This window comes from Sinocyclocheilus grahami, unplaced genomic scaffold (genome assembly GCF_001515645.1).
Source record: "Sinocyclocheilus grahami isolate Dianchi unplaced genomic scaffold, SAMN03320097.WGS_v1.1 scaffold501.1, whole genome shotgun sequence".
Lineage (NCBI taxonomy): Eukaryota > Metazoa > Chordata > Actinopteri > Cypriniformes > Cyprinidae > Sinocyclocheilus > Sinocyclocheilus grahami.
In genome coordinates this window covers 677,999-693,696 of record NW_015505680.1, presented here as the reverse complement: position 1 = coordinate 693,696, position 15,698 = coordinate 677,999, and the positions used below count along the sequence as shown (strand labels likewise).

General features: G+C 38.2%; 3 protein-coding genes and 1 long non-coding RNA gene across 5 annotated transcripts in view; 3 read left to right on the top strand and 1 right to left on the bottom strand.

Moving 5' to 3' along the window:
• Positions 1-5: 5 nt before the first annotated feature.
• On the top strand, positions 6-3,270 carry cox6a1 (cytochrome c oxidase subunit 6A1). The gene is made up of 3 exons (XM_016236937.1): positions 6-199; positions 450-592; positions 2,995-3,270. The coding sequence occupies exons 1-3, from the start codon at positions 97-99 to the stop codon at positions 3,082-3,084; spliced, it is 336 nt and encodes a 111-aa protein (XP_016092423.1). The 5' UTR covers positions 6-96; the 3' UTR covers positions 3,085-3,270.
• Positions 3,271-3,692: 422 nt separating this feature from the next.
• hps4 (HPS4 biogenesis of lysosomal organelles complex 3 subunit 2) lies at positions 3,693-13,004 on the top strand. 2 transcript variants are annotated; one of them, XM_016236929.1, is made up of 14 exons: positions 3,693-3,895; positions 5,580-5,623; positions 5,951-6,035; positions 6,230-6,373; positions 6,567-6,674; positions 7,428-7,544; positions 8,117-8,211; positions 8,328-8,400; positions 8,503-8,636; positions 9,393-10,092; positions 10,806-10,865; positions 11,893-12,019; positions 12,155-12,263; positions 12,429-13,004. In XM_016236929.1, exons 2-14 carry the CDS (start codon positions 5,580-5,582, stop codon positions 12,598-12,600), a joined length of 1,968 nt encoding a protein of 655 aa, XP_016092415.1. In that variant the 5' UTR covers positions 3,693-3,895; the 3' UTR covers positions 12,601-13,004. The 2 variants fall into 2 exon arrangements, with proteins under 2 accessions (XP_016092415.1, XP_016092416.1); XM_016236930.1 differs by lacking the exon at positions 10,806-10,865 and having other exon boundaries at positions 3,695-3,895; positions 9,393-10,152; positions 12,429-13,003.
• Positions 5,428-15,698, bottom strand: part of LOC107554437 (uncharacterized) — a 19,790-nt gene continuing 9,519 nt past the window's right edge. The window contains exon 3 of the long non-coding RNA XR_001605056.1: positions 5,428-5,438. This is a non-coding gene — a long non-coding RNA (uncharacterized lncRNA). The remainder of the gene's footprint in view (positions 5,439-15,698) is intronic.
• LOC107554433 (uncharacterized) overlaps positions 13,164-15,698 on the top strand; it is a 3,950-nt gene continuing 1,415 nt past the window's right edge. The window contains exon 1 of the mRNA XM_016236934.1: positions 13,164-14,128. Within this exon, the coding sequence (XP_016092420.1) occupies positions 13,705-14,128 (424 nt within the window). The 5' untranslated portion in view covers positions 13,164-13,704. The remainder of the gene's footprint in view (positions 14,129-15,698) is intronic.

Here is a 15,698-nt window from a genome sequence, read left to right as displayed (position 1 = left end):
GGACCTCCCTGTCACCAGATGGCGGGCGCGTGAAGCACCAGCACCAGCCTTAAAGCTTCCTCCGCCGCTGTTGTTCCTGTTCCAGTCTCCGCAAAAATGGCCGCGGTCGGACGTTTATCCCAGAAGCTCCTGAAGTCAGCTGTGCTGACCCAAACCCGTCAGCTTTCGGCTGCAGCAGCAGCTCACGGCGAACAAGCAGGTCAGTAACCAGCTCTAAATGGCCTAAAACAGACGCCGAACTAAAAAAGAGCACCCGTTACGAACAGCCGGAACTCTACCTTTTGACCTTGTGGATGTGACGCGAATGGCTGATTAATGTGGTTCTGTCGTTGGCATAGACTGCAAAATAGAAGTTAGTTTAGACTTTTGTGTAGTAATGATGAATGTTAATCACGTGTCAATCAGATTTGTATGTAATATGTCTCTATTTCTGATATATGTTCATGTAGCCAAGACCTGGAAGATCCTGTCGTTTGTGGTGGCGCTGCCCGGCGTCGCGGTGTGCATGCTGAACATGTACCTCAGGGCTCAACAACACAGCCATGAGCAGCCGGAGTTCGTTCCCTACAGCCACCTGCGCATCCGCAGCAAGGTGAAAACACTCACCCTTCACACGAAAAACACCTTTAAAGCGTCTACAGGAGGAGTCTGGTGGGAGTTTGTTTTATTTAATTAAAAGAAAGTGTGAAAGTTCAGTGAAGTCTGGTCATTTGCAATTTTGAGTCAGGTTTGTTTTTAAATATTGTAAGTATTGAATTTTAAATGTCTGTTTTACTTGTGGGGTTTTGTTTTATTACTTATTAACATTGTAAACACTGTCATTGGTCTTGAAGATCAATGTCATTCAAGATCAATGGGTTGAAAACTAAAGTATTTTGGTTGGCTAAAGCTGAGCATCAAACATGTTTTTTTTGTCTTCCAAGTAAAATAAATGTAGGAATTGCTGGTTTATCTGACATTGGAGATCTGTGTGTGCTGTGATACCTTAGAGGGCCTCCAGGAATGAGGCTGTCGCTTCACACACCATAACCATATGCATTTCATATATCAGTACACAGCAACGTAAATATGTTTCTGGTAGTGCTGAAAAATATATCTTAATACTTTTCAGTCTTTAAATGAGCAACATCACTCAAGTACGAGAGCGAATACCGGCTATATCAGCGGCTGTGACTAGGCCAGAGGCACGAGGCCACAGGCAATCCCAGCCGCTGAAATAGAGCCGATATCGCTCGAGTCCGAGGGTGATATTGCGTTTATACAACAGTTAGACGGCACGAGTGTAAATATAGGCTATAAGAAAAACAACTACTTCCTTCCTCCACACATTCAAATCTCAGTTTGACAGTTTAATAGCTGAGCTGAAGCCTCCGTTACTAACTCGAAAACATCACTTTAGAACTAGTAATGAAGGAACGTTGAGTTGCTTCATTAAAAGCTTATTGTATCACTGTATTAAAAGCTCACTGTATTATGTCAAGTAGAGTATTGTGAGAGAGAGATGGACTGAGCGAGTGTGATTACCTGCATCTGATACAGCATTCATTCTTTAGCTCAATCTCATATTCACAATAAAACATTAGTTTGAATGTCCGCTGAGGAAAGCGATATCTTTGTCGTACAATCCTTTCATCTGTTAAGGGTGATTTCTGATTACAGCTCTGCTCAGTGCTGTTATTAAAAGTAAAAATAACTTCCATTTCAGTCTTTCAATATAAAAGTTTTAAATGCTGACTAGTAAATCACTTGTCACCATCTAATGGTGGAACAATGTCACAAAAAGCACCATCACGAACACGCACACTGTTTCCTAATACTTAATACTACTATGTATATAAAATATTATTTATTGAATAATAAACAACAACAACAGCCATCATAAAAGCCATGCTCTAATATACAGCATTAAGGTTACGTAAAATATAACATGATGAGATTTTGCCTTCACCCGAAACTATTTGCTCTGGAACAAATAATAGATTGAGACTAAAGACTGCCCATCAGATTTACTTAAAAACAAATTATATCTCATGTTTAACCACTATAGAGACATCAGAGCCAGCGGCAAATTCCAGAAGTTCTGGCCCGAGGTGAGGCTGCTCTCGGCAGGTTCACGAGCGCTGAACGGCCGCTGATGACCTGGAGCTCGCGTCTCTTAAAACGTCAAAGCAAATTTTCAAATAGACGTTATCCTTATTAACAAACCACATATTTGAAGTCTAAACAACTACGTTCTCGCCTAAAAAAACTCTTAAAACTACATTCCGTGACACAAAAACAGTATTTTTAAGTTTTAGTGGATCTGGGCATCTGCCATTTCACTCGCTGTGAGAAATACAGGAAGCGGAGTGATACAAACGGTGAAAGGGCGTTCCTGTGGCGATACCAGTACAATATCTCATGGTTCTCATCCAGTCAGATTTGAGAACCAGAACAAACTGTTGTATGAAGTTCTATATTACTACATATAGCAGCACTTCAATGATTACATTGGTTTGGGATGGGATAATGAAGTTATAACAACATTTCTTCTACATGCATATATGTATTATGTTAAAAGACCTTTAAGGAATTCCTCAAATTCCACATGAATTGCATAAATCAGGAATTTTTCTTCTGCAAAACAATGATACCTGTCAGCGGCTCTGTTCAGTTTACTCGCTTATAGCATGCATTTCAACATTACACATGTGCAAACCATCTTCCCAAAATTGTAATTGTAAAACATTTATAAGTCTGTTGTCAATTAAACTTATTAAATACTCTTTTATAATTTTTTTTCTTTTAAATCTTTTAATTTTACAATTCAATAGTGTTATAGCAATAGTAATATATTTCTTAGATTTTTAAAAATATATATTTTAAATCAATAATCATAATTATTATTGTTAATATAAAACTGATCACATGCCTGATACAAATCAAAATTACCTAGATATATTTTTACTAAAACGTTAAACAATCCTATTCCTCTCTTTCCCACACGTACATCAGCGTTTCCCATGGGGTGACGGCACCAAGTCTCTCTTCCACAACCCTCACGTCAACGCCCTCCCTGACGGCTACGAGCATCATGATGAGTGAAGGCTGTTAGGAGCTCTACCAGAACTCCCCCACAGGGACCAGAGCTTTCCCTGGACATCTGTCCAGGCCTGGACCACTCCTCAGTTTCTTTCAGTTTACATGACATCTGTCCAGTATGTTGATCTTACCTCTGTGCTTTCCACACCTAGTGGAAATACCTTATGGAAAGTTACTTATTTGCTTAAGGACCATTTGATCACATTGTCTGCTTAAACTGAAATTAAAATCTATTCATTAAATTATAAACCGTGTTAGAAGTCTCATTTTTGAAGGGAGTGACTGAGTGAGTCAGATCCTGAGATACATCATTGTGTTTTACTTGTTTAAATGCTGTATTGAGTATAGAAGAGAAATGCATTTAAGAAGCACGTTTTTAAAAACTGCTTAAGGATTTATGAAGTGTGTAAATTATATTTATAGGTGCATGTGACTTAATATGTAAATAAAAAATAAATGTTGACACACATCAAATCTGTATGTATACTATCCCTTCCCCGAAAAACGCAAGGCTAAACTGGATATCGAAATGAAGTTTGTTCCTCCAGGCTCGCCGTACTGTCAAGACACTCTCACATGACTACTCTTGTGACACATTCCTTCTCAAAAACTAAATATGGCATAATGAAAAACGAGATCTTATCAGTTTCCGTTTATTCTAAATATATAACTGGCATTTGGATACTCGAGTGTTGTTTACAGTATTTTCTAAGTGAACATGAATAATCAGGGGAGTGTGGGTTGGATCGAGTAACTCGGCTGAAGTTGGATGACATGCGTAAAGTTGATCTAAACTTCATTCAACCCGCCGACGGTGAGTCAAAATAATACTCGTTTCGGTTCTTGTTGCACAGACAAGAAACATGGAGGAACAACCTGTTTGTTTCCACATCTGCGTGATCAATTCGGTGCAAACATACGTTATCTAACATGGATATAATCGAATACTAAATGCACGACAGCATGTTCTTATTGTCGATTCTCTTTCGTTAATACTGACTTCCCATTATTATTATTATTTTTATTTTTTTTTGACAGCAACTCAATGAACCTCACTAGTGCAAAACCTGATGATCGTGATGTCCAGCATGATTGGAGAATAATCCAAATGATTTACTCGTTTAAAAAAGTATCTAATCTAAAACAAGGATTTCTGAAAGCATTTAAAAGTTTAAATATTTCTTTGTTACTTATGTTACTCTTGACATGAGTGCAACAATAAATGCTTTATATGAATAGCTATTGTATATGAATAGTATGTTACTGTATTTACACCTGGACGTGCGTGTCTACCTCTGTATTTCTAAACTGATGTGTGAACTCGTGAACTGGAATGTGTGAATACTATTTAAACGCATTGCTTTGTATGTTTTGTACTTCGGAGTTCTAAACGAAATTGTAAGGAGTGACAGGCATAATATTTGCCTTGAAAATGTAATTGAGTTAAAGAACAAGTATTCAGTTTCAGTAGTACTCCAATGAAGTACAAATAAATATAGTGAAGAAGTGTCCACTTCTGTGTGCATTTCAGAGAAATCAAGAACATGTGAGCATTTGTGCAACAGTTACAGTAACATCGACAGTAGTTGAAGGTACTGTAAGTTTTATTAGTAACTTAGACATTTATAGATCTATAATTGTATTATAATGATTCGATCTTGACTAGGGGTGCTCCGATCAGGATTTTTGAGTCTGATCACAGATCCATATAAGTTCTAAAGCCTTTATATCTTTTTTTAAAGCTTTCTTTTTATCATGTAGAATTATTTATAGAGATGGTCCAGTCTAGATTTTTAGACATTTATTCAGGGCCTAAATTTCATTTTTTGAAAATGAATTCCTCTTTTAGGTGACTCTTGTGAGAGGGCATTTTCTTCAAAAAATATATATTTAACTCACCTAAATATTTGATCATGCACTGCATTTTTTTTTTTGATAAGGTGTACATTATACAAAATACCAGTCCATAATCCATAATTATGCTTCCTCCACTGAAAAAGTCCATCCTATGTTGTCCTCTCACATCAAAATCCACAGACACATTTGTTTAGAACTGTTTTAGCCTGTTTGCCCGTGTAAACGGTGCTTGGTTTGTGCATAATTCTCTTCTGATGCAGACAAGATGACTTTTTACATTGGAGAAAGCAAAATTATGGATAGAGGACTCATTTTTCAGCTGGAAGCAACCATTTAATGTCAAGAAGACACATTAATGATTGATTTGTTTATTACAAACATCCAGCTTTTCACTTCACAAGACATTGAATAATGGACTGGAGTGGTGTGAATTACTGTGATGTTTATATCAGCTGTTTGTACTCTCATTCTGACGGCACCCATTCACTGCACAGGATCCACTGGTGTGAGCAAGTGTTGTAATGCTAAATTTCTCCAAATCTGTTTCATTAACAAACAAACAAACAAACTCAACTGCATCTTGGATAGCCTGTAAATGAGTACATTTTCATTTTTTGGTGAAATATTATTTCTTTCAACAGATGCAGCCAATGGCTGAGACAGCAGCTTTGACTGATTCCAGACGGTGAGAATAATATTCAGTGTGCAAATCTTTACATTCTTTCTTTAAACAAAGTGATATATTGTGGCTCTATACAACATGTATGCAGCTTCCTAAGATGTCCTTTAGAAAAGCATCCCTTACAGTGTGACCCATCAGTGCAGTCGTGGAGAACAGAATGCTCACTGCCCAGTGCATTATACATGCTTAGAGATATTGTCATGCTTAACATCAATGGAAAACACTTCTGTATCAATTTCCTCAACTTTTATCAGTAATACTGGAAGGCAAGAGGGTTGGCTTATTGGCTAACTTTACTGCTTATGTCTTTCATCATATTTCCGAATGCAGCTTCTTCTTCCTGTATGATAGTTTAAAGGTGCAAGAGGAGGGAGACCTGACTAGAGATGGGATTTACTACTTCTCTCCTGAGGATGTAAGACATTTGTCCTGTTTAAATTGATGTCATTTGTAAAGAAATGTAATTTGTAATGAAAATGATTTATATTTTGTTTAAAGCATGAAGAAGCAACTGCACCTTCCATAACAATATTATAATGCGGCTGTTTTAAAAGACGACCTTCATAATACTTAATATACATATGCATGATGGTGTGTGTGCTGTTGCAGACACCAGTAGACCAACAAGAGCTGCTTTGTGGACAGCTTGCCGGTGTATGTCGTTGTGTGTCTGAGATGTCTTCATCTCCGGTACGCCTGTTTCGCCTGCGCAAAAGCAAATATGCTGTCCGCATGAAGGATAGCTTTCTTTGGGTAAGAGAACATTTGTCTTTGGGAAATGACATTACAAAACCTAATTTCTTGGTGCCTAGTTCCTCCTGACTTAAATTGAGCCAAGGTTTTGGAACAGAGTAATACAAACTTAGTTCGACTACAAGGAAGACCTTGTGCACTTTTTTTGGTGGTTTCACAACTCTTTTGAATGGGATCTTTCTCTGGTTTCCAGGCATTAAGCTGTGTGGTTGACATTCCTGATGTGAGTGTGTGTGACTTACTTGATCAGCTGATTGCCCTTTTCTGTTTCTACAATGGACCAGTGCGTCAGAGCTACCAGGTGCAACATCACAGTCTACAGTGTTCTATTCACTGATTATGATTTAACATGAGTATATTTGTTTAAGGTTTGAGGTCGGTAAGTTTGATTCACACTTTTATTCAGCAAGGATGGATTAAATTGATCAAAAGTGACAGTAAAGATATTTATAATGTTACAAAAGATTTCTATGTCAAATAAATGATGTTCTTTTAAACATTAAATTCATCAGAGTCCTGACAAAAAATGTATCATGGGCTCCACAAAAATATTTAATAAGAAATTTTTCTTGATCACCAAATCAGCATATTACAATGATTTCTGAAGGATCATGTGACACTGAAGACTTGAGTAATGATGCTGAAAATTCAGCTTTGACATCTATATTAAAATAGAAAAGAGATATTTCTAATTCCAATAAGAATTTGCAATATGACTGTTTTGCTGCGTTTTTGTCGATATTTATTCATTTGTATTTATTATAGTTCATTTTGTTTTAGCTATTTTATTACTTAATGTTAGACAAAACAAAAATGACAAATATTGCACTGGCAACTAACTAAAAAATGTTTTTTATATTTTATTTTGAGTTAAAGTTTAAGTAGCGGAAAAGGTTTTATGGTTTTAGTTAGATATAATAACCCTGCTTCATTATACAAAAAATACAATCTTACAGACCCCAACTTTGTGAACGATACTTCATATCTATTAAAAGTTAATACCATATCAGAGCAATTCCACTTATATGTTGTGTTTTGCTGCACTTCAACACAGTTGTACAGTAAGGAGGAGTTGGCTTTACGATGGGCCAGATATCTCTGTCACCTGCAGGGCGGCTCCACTGAGCTTCACAACATCTTCAGCTGCCTGAGGACCATTGACTCCACACATGTAAGTATGAGTGGAATTATTGGTTACAGGGGTGTGCATAAGACTGACATGACACCTTCATAATCATGACATGACACATGTCATGAATATGAAGGTTTTTTATGCATGTTTATGACAACTGTCATTAAGTGTCATTCGCTCAGTTATGTAATTTTTAATGCAAAGATTACATTGTTTGAGATGTCTTTGTTATGGGCTATGGTTAGGGGTAAGGGTAGGGTTAGGTTAGGGTTAGGTCATTAAAAATGACATAACTGAGCAAATGACACTTAATGACAGTTGTCATAAACATGCATAAAACCTCCTTCATATTCATGACATGTGTCATGTCATGATTATGAAGGTGTCATGTCAGTCTTATGCACACCCCTTCAAGTAAAGTGTTACCGAATTATTATGTGGAACTATTAGATTTTAAACTTGCTATTACGGTAAACGTGTGCCACAAAATGATGCATTCAGTCAGTACTGCAACAGCAAGCCTTGAGCAAAGTATCCTGTCCTCATGTTTATTGTGAATCATTTTCACAAACCTGTTTGCGAATGGTTACTTCTCCTCACTCCTGCATCAGATTGATCCTCTGCTGCTGCTGAAGGCTGCCCTCATTCTTCAGGCATGTCAGCGATGTCCTCTGGTCCTGGCAGGTTGTATCCTCTACAGGGGCAGGTGAGCTTCCACTGCAGGAGAAAATTTGTTTACGATAATTCATATTTATTCCAAATATTGATCATGTATCTGTAAGTGGCTAAAGCAATTTAGAGTGACAATCCTCTGTTCTACAGGGTGGTTAGTACTCAGATGCCTCCTGCGCTGACAGTGAAGGTGATGGTGTATGAGACGCAAACGTACAGCCAGGTACAGTCAAGTTTCCTGATACTGCATATACTGTGTATATATATATATATATATATGCTTATGCTTATATCCTTGCGTATTTATCCCTATGTCTCATTACAGGATTTCCGGGTGACGGCCAATGGCCTGAGCTCATCTGTGGGCTCACCGTCCTCTTTCACAGTTACCACACAGGTGTTCTTGACACCCACTGAACTGTACATGCTCCGCTGCTACCCAGTGGATAGAGCATGCAGGTACAAACCAAGAAGTGTATGCATTACTAGATATTTGCGTTTTGTGGATATATGTATATAGTCTACTGTTTAAAAGTTTGGGATTGTTAAGATTTTTTTAAAGGTTTTTGAAAGAAGTCTGCATTATTTGATAAAAAATACAGTAATTCTTCTTCTGCTCTGGAAGTCTATGGCAGGCCATAGAACCACTTGCGGTTGAAATTTGGCACACAGATAGAGGACAGTCTCAATATTAACCATAGCAAATTTGGAGTCTGTATCTCAAATTACCTCAAAATTTCTATGGGTCAAGATTTTTAGCAAATATGAATTTTGCGAAAAATCAACTTTTTCGAAATTGTCCTTGACAGTATGTCTGATTTTCACCAAAATTGGCTCAGATCATCTTCAGACAATGCTGGCAAAAAGTTATCAAAAGACTTCCAATAGACCAAACTGTTCTCGTAAAGCATGTTAATGAATTTGACGAAATTCGTTCAAAAATTGACATGTATCTTTGCAACACTTTAGCAGATTCTGACCAAACTTGGTACATGTAACAAGCATGACCTGAAGGCACCTGAGTAGTTTCAGCATGGCGCCACCCACTGATCAAAACATATAAACAATTGACATTTCTGCTTATAACTTCTGACCAGTTTGGCCAAAAATAATAAGACTGGTCTCATTAGATTCGGAACGGCTTACTGACCCCAAACGTTTGAACAGCGGTGTCTTTACATATTCATTGGTATTTATAAATATTCTCATTCTTAGGTCTCACTGCAATCAACCTCCCTGCCAACCCAGCAAGTCCCGCCTCTTATCACGCACTTTATCTGACACCCCAACCACAGATACTGACTCTTCAAGCTTAGATCCCATGCAGTATCCCCCAACGTCCTATCAGACGATGCCGTCGTCTCCTCGCTCCTCCCTCTCTGATGAACCATATTTCAGCCCCTCTCCCTCAAGGGTTAACTCTCCCCTTCACTCCAATCTCATGAACCAATCAGAGTATTTTACTCCTGACTCACATGACCACAGCACGTCTAACGGAACTAAGTTGTGTGCAGTGAAAGAAAGTTTGGCAGGCCTGAACATAAAGCAGGATACAGATGCAAACTCGGGGTCAGAAACCAAAAGCGAAGGTTTAAATTCAGATCAGGACATTCAGAGTGATGAAATCAAAGCACTCACTAATGGGTATGAGCAGTCAAACTGTCTTGATAACCACTCTGACCATGACAACCAGATTCAAAATGAAGAAAATAACCTGGACGCTAACAATCATGTGACCAATAAAAATGGCAATTTCCAAGGAGAAACAGAGGAAGAGGCAAGAACAAAGAGCAAGCAAGTCGAAGGGAGACTCAAGGAGAAATATGAACCCACAAACACCCCCTCACCACATGAGACCCTAACAGACACCTCTCTAGTGCCCTCAGTATTATACCAGCATAGAGTCAGAGGTTTGGTCTTGGCCCTGCTGGTAGAGCCAGAGTTCAACACAGACCCCACAGCCAGAGAGGAAGTGGTGAGAAACATGAGTTTGTGTCTGTTTGAAATAATTTGTACATATTAAAGGAATAGTTCACCCAAAAATGAGAATTAGCTGAAAATGTACTCACCCTCAGGCCATCCAATGTGTAGATGAGTTTGTTTCTTCTTCAGAACAGATTTGGATAAATTTACCAATTCACCAATAGATCCTTTGCAGTGAATGGGTGCCGTCAGAATGAAAGTCCAAACAGCTGATCAAAACATCACAATAATTCACAAGTAATCCACACATCTCCAGTTCATCAAATTAACGACTTGGCAAATTCATCAAGGCTTTTTTCAATTTTAACCCGTCACTTCTGGCAAAAATACCATAATCCATAATAAAAACTCCTCCAGTGAAAAAGTCCATCCTATGTTGTCCTCTCACATCAAAATCCTGACATGTTTGTTTAGTAAAACTGTAAACTGTTTTCGCTTGTAAACAGTGCTTGATCTGTGCATATTTCTCACCTGATTCAGATGAGACGACTTTTTCATTGGAGAAAACAATAATATGGACAGAGGACTCATATTTTAACCAGAAGCAATGGTTGGAAGTTATAAATGCCTAAATTATGGATTTGATTCTTATAAACATGCAGCTTTTCACTTCACAAGACATTCCAGCATAGAGTCAGAGGTTTGGTCTTGGCCCTGCTGGTAGAGCCAGAGTTCAACACAGACCCCACAGCCAGAGAGGAAGTGGTGAGAAACATGAGTTTGTGTCTGTTTGAAATAATTTGTACATATTAAAGGAATAGTTCACCCAAAAATGAGAATTAGCTGAAAATGTACTCACCCTCAGGCCATCCAATGTGTAGATGAGTTTGTTTCTTCTTCAGAACAGATTTGGATAAATTTACCAATTCACCAATAGATCCTTTGCAGTGAATGGGTGCCGTCAGAATGAAAGTCCAAACAGCTGATCAAAACATCACAATAATTCACAAGTAATCCACACATCTCCAGTTCATCAAATTAACGACTTGGCAAATTCATCAAGGCTTTTTTAAATTTTAACCCGTCACTTCTGGCAAAAATACCATAATCCATAATAAAAACTCCTCCAGTGAAAAAGTCCATCCTATGTTGTCCTCTCACATCAAAATCCTGACATGTTTGTTTAGTAAAACTGTAAACTGTTTTCGCTTGTAAACAGTGCTTGATCTGTGCATATTTCTCACCTGATTCAGATGAGACGACTTTTTCATTGGAGAAAACAATAATATGGACAGATGACTCATATTTTAACCAGAAGCAATGGTTGGAAGTTATAAATGCCTAAATTATGGATTTGATTCTTATAAACATGCAGCTTTTCACTTCACAAGACATTAACTGATGGACTGGAGTGGTGTGGATTATTATGATGTTTTTATCAACTCTTTGGACTCTTATTCTGACGGCACCCATTCACTGCAGAGGATCCAACAAATTAATCTACATCTTGGATGGCCTAAGGGTGAGTAAATCTTAAGCAAATTTTCATTTTTGGGTGAACTGCTATTTTAAATGAGTGAATTTTTCTGAGTGTGTGAATCCCCAATATTTTGAGCTTTGGGGTCTGTACGATTTTTTTAAATACATTTTATTTAGCACATTTTTACTGTATATTTGATGCAATAAATGCAGCCTTAGTGAACATAAAACTTTAAAAAACATTTAAAATAACAATTACAGACCCCAAAAGCTGTCTCTTCTGTTATAAAAGTATTCTCTACTACAATTGCAGCATCACAGCAGCTTGGCATCACTAAATGGGCTTGAGGCTCACCTGAGAAATACCTCGACTGGGACACCCGGTCCACCGGGGCCCTACACCTTTGCCCACTATGACTGCATTCAAAACACTCTCACTAGTAAGTCCTGTTTCATATATATATAAACATCATATAGAATCTTATTCAATTCAGTCAAAATGGTGACAGTCACAAATTATTGTGTATTTTATGTGTGTTCTTGAAATAGTTTGTGACTTTTAATTTGTTTTGTAGCTAATGTATGTGTGCGCTCCGCTGGACCCCAGGAAGCCTTTGTTAGGGCCACTAAGCTGCTCCATTCACATTTCTCACACTTAGACACACTACAGGAGGCCATTGTCAGGTTAGGGTGTGTTTTTGAATGCCTGTTTTGTAATTTTCATCTTTTAAGGTGTATTTTGACAATGTTTTTTCTTTGATTAATTTGTGTTATTATATCTGTATGTGAACATTATTAATAATTTAAGCACATTTCAGTTAAGCGCTGTGTTTATGTCATGAATTACAGGAACGGTAGCTCGGCAGTGTATGGAACCCGTAGCACGGCCCAGGAGACATATTTTCTCCAGCAGGGAACACCTGTCAGAAACTCTGGAAGTCCTGATCCTCAGGATAGTGCCTTCTCACTGCCCAGAAAAGCCCGTCAGCGGCTCCTTAAACATGGAGTTAACCTGCTTTAGCTGGGCTTTTTTAAAAGATTTCAATTTCTCTCAGATCTCTTTTATTTCCTAGATCTACCATATGTATACTATATATGTCTCTCTTGTACTGCTCAGAATGTAATGCATGTTTTTGTTTATATAACAGGCTGCTGTTTGTTCATTTTGTAATTAAAAGTAGAGGCTGAAAATTAAAATGTACTCTCATCCCAATAATACTAAAATATAGAGGAAGTGTCTCCGTCATGAGAGACTGGTTCTGCTGTAGCCCTTTGCTGTTTAAATGGAATAGAGAACTGAGGCTTTAAAAAATGGCTTAGACCATTCAGTGTTACTGTTAGATGTGCATAGCTGTTGAAATTTTCACCTTTTTTAAATGGAACAAAACTGTGCTTGAGTGTTAATAAATGTGCTTTAATAAACCTGTTTGAGATTCTGTCAGGAGGGTTTAGATCTGTTAAATAATTGGCACATGCAGAAGTATTTAGAGAGTGGCACAAAAAGTATTTGGGTAACTTGGGTAACATGCTTCATACATCCAGTAAAAATCACACTGAAACTATCTGGTTAAATTAACTTCAAAAGTGAAGTTAATTGTGAGAAAGCTATTTGGTTTGATTGTTTGTTATCTATGTAGTTAAATTCATACATTTGAGTTAGTATGAATTACAAAGTGTAGCTTAACTGTCTACTTAAGGTCAGTGTATGTGCACCCAGATGAATGGTTTCTATATCCCAGATTACCTCTCTGTTGGTTGTGGAGCTAGTGTGAGGATAGGACAGTTTGGGAAAGTTTTATGCTTCCCTTGGTCCACGTTGTTTCTCTTGCAAATGAGCAACTCGCTGGTGATGGTGCAGATGTTCTGTAATGAGGGTCATTAGGAGTGAGAATAAGAATGGACTGGACTGGCAGGGGTCTGGGCGCCTCATTATGCAGACCCATTTAAAAGGTCGACGGGGGTGCGAATGGCTGCTTAAGGGTCCCAAACAAAACCAGGGGGAGGAGAGTCAAAAGAAGCCAGAGTTCAAATTCCACAGAAGAAACTGAGCTTATTGTCAGAGCAGGAGGATTTGCCTTATTCGTATCGTGGAGAGCCCGAGTCAAGCATCTCCGGAGCGCAATATATGTGGACACTTGAAATGGCCATGGTTACGCGCGCACGAGTTTCACTGCTGGTCCTCGCTTTCATGACTATTGCTATAGGAGTACAGTGCCGATCGCTTCGTACACAACTTCACAAGGTAACTTCGTTTCAAGGAGAGCGTAAAATCCGTATCGGACACGTCCAGAGACGGAGCCGTCGCGAACCAGGATCCGAGCACGACCAGTGCGCCCTCCTGAGCGCACCGTGGACGGAGAGCACCACTCCGCTTGGTGACTGGGGACAGATGTACCGTCTGAAGATATTATCGACGATGAGTGATGGTCCACGTCGTGCTGTTTTCCCAGAACAACCCCTCTTCAGATTCGTTAGACGGGTGTATCGCTGTTGTCAAATGGGCTACCAGTGTGGAAGTGTCAAGGGAATACAAGGCGGAAAAGTTGGGGGTAAGTAGCTCTCTTTTCCGACACCTTGTGTATGAAAATGTGATGCTGGTCCTCAACATGGGATGCTGGTGTTCCCACCAGGCTTAGCTAGCAAGCAGAGGCGGACTTAACCATTAGGCAAAGGTAGGCGACAGCCTTGGGCCCCCAAAAGCCAAGGGCCCACTAAAATGCTTTTTATATGCGAGCTGTGGTTGCTCTGGTGTTCATTATTACCACGACAACCGTCTGTGCGTCCGCGTTGAACGTGTTTCTTAGCAAAAGTAGGGCGATGTAGAAAATGGGGACGGAATCTATTCATAAAAACTGAATTTACTGTGTAACGCGGAATGTGACGGAATGAACGGCACAGACGCGCGTTTCATTTGCTAGTTTGCTATTTAAGCACCTGCAATGCTCGCGGTTGTCGTCTGTAGTAGCTAAATAGTATTTTTTCCATTTAATATTCACATACACTTGTCCATATCGCGGTTTGATTGAAGTGCACTGAATTGCATTTGATTTATTCATTCAATATTTGATTAATTCCGTGACATTGCTCGTTACACAGTAAACTTCTGTTGTGTAGCATTTTGAATGTACAAAAATTAAAGGGTTTGTTTAATTTTCATTGGAATAAAAGATAGATTCATGTTTTTCCTTCATTTGATTACCAGAAAAATGAAAATACACAACACAGAATTTCTAAAAAAAAATAAGTAAATAAAATTTAGATTTAAATTTCATAGGGCCCTATTATTGTATACAAATGAATAAATTAAGTTGTTTTTATGAATTCAATTAATTATATATGTTTTTGATTAAACCATTAAAATGGAATACAGAAAAATTAAAATGGAAAGCACAGAATTTGGGCCCTAAGAATGTAATTTTTGTTAAACTTTTAATAGGCCTAAATTGCTGTTAAATTAAACAAGTTTCATGATTTTAATTAATTAGACATGTTTTTTTGTTAAAATTTAATATAATCATCCAGAAAAATTAAAACGAAATAAAAAAACTGAATCTAGATTTAAACGGAAAAAAAGATTTGGGAAAAAAATTCCTGTATTTTGCCTGGGGCCCCCAAATCACTAAATCCGCCCATGCTAGCAAGACTTTCTGTCAACTAGCTTTACCAGCTACAATTCTGCTGATAAACCGTAAATTTAATTAGGGTAATTAAGTCTTAAAGCATCCAAGAGAACAAAAAATATTAGGCTGTGGTTCTAAATTAAAACAGTTATTCAAATTAGTAATCTACGCTTTCAAGGTTCCAACAGAAGTAGCGTTGAAGTAAACATAGCAACAGTAGCGCCCGAGCAAATTTATTTTGTGGCAAAATAAATAAATAATTTTAAAAAACACTGTTAAAACCAAATTATGCTGGTTGGTTGGACTTAGCAGGTTTAAGCTGGCCAGGCTGGTCTCCGAGCCTGGTAAAGCTAGTGTTCAGCTGGTTTCAGCTGGTCTCCCAGTCTGATCAGCTAAATGTGGTCAAAACTAGCCTGCAAACCAGCTACAACCAGGCTGGAAGACCAACTAAAACCAGCCAACCAGCTTAGTCTGGTTTCAGCTTTTTCAACCCCCCCCC

Coding starts and splice junctions, on each gene's coding strand:
- hps4 (XM_016236929.1), top strand. CDS start 5,580: ATGCAGCCAATGGCTGAGACAGCAGCTTTGACTGATTCCAGACG. Junction 6,675..7,427: donor CAGTGCGTCAGAGCTACCAG/GTGCAACATCAC, acceptor ACTTCAACACAG/TTGTACAGTAAGGAGGAGTT. Junction 8,637..9,392: donor CCAGTGGATAGAGCATGCAG/GTACAAACCAAG, acceptor TCTCATTCTTAG/GTCTCACTGCAATCAACCTC.
- cox6a1 (XM_016236937.1), top strand. CDS start 97: ATGGCCGCGGTCGGACGTTTATCCCAGAAGCTCCTGAAGTCAGCTGTG. Junction 200..449: donor AGCTCACGGCGAACAAGCAG/GTCAGTAACCAG, acceptor ATGTTCATGTAG/CCAAGACCTGGAAGATCCTG. Junction 593..2,994: donor ACCTGCGCATCCGCAGCAAG/GTGAAAACACTC, acceptor CACGTACATCAG/CGTTTCCCATGGGGTGACGG.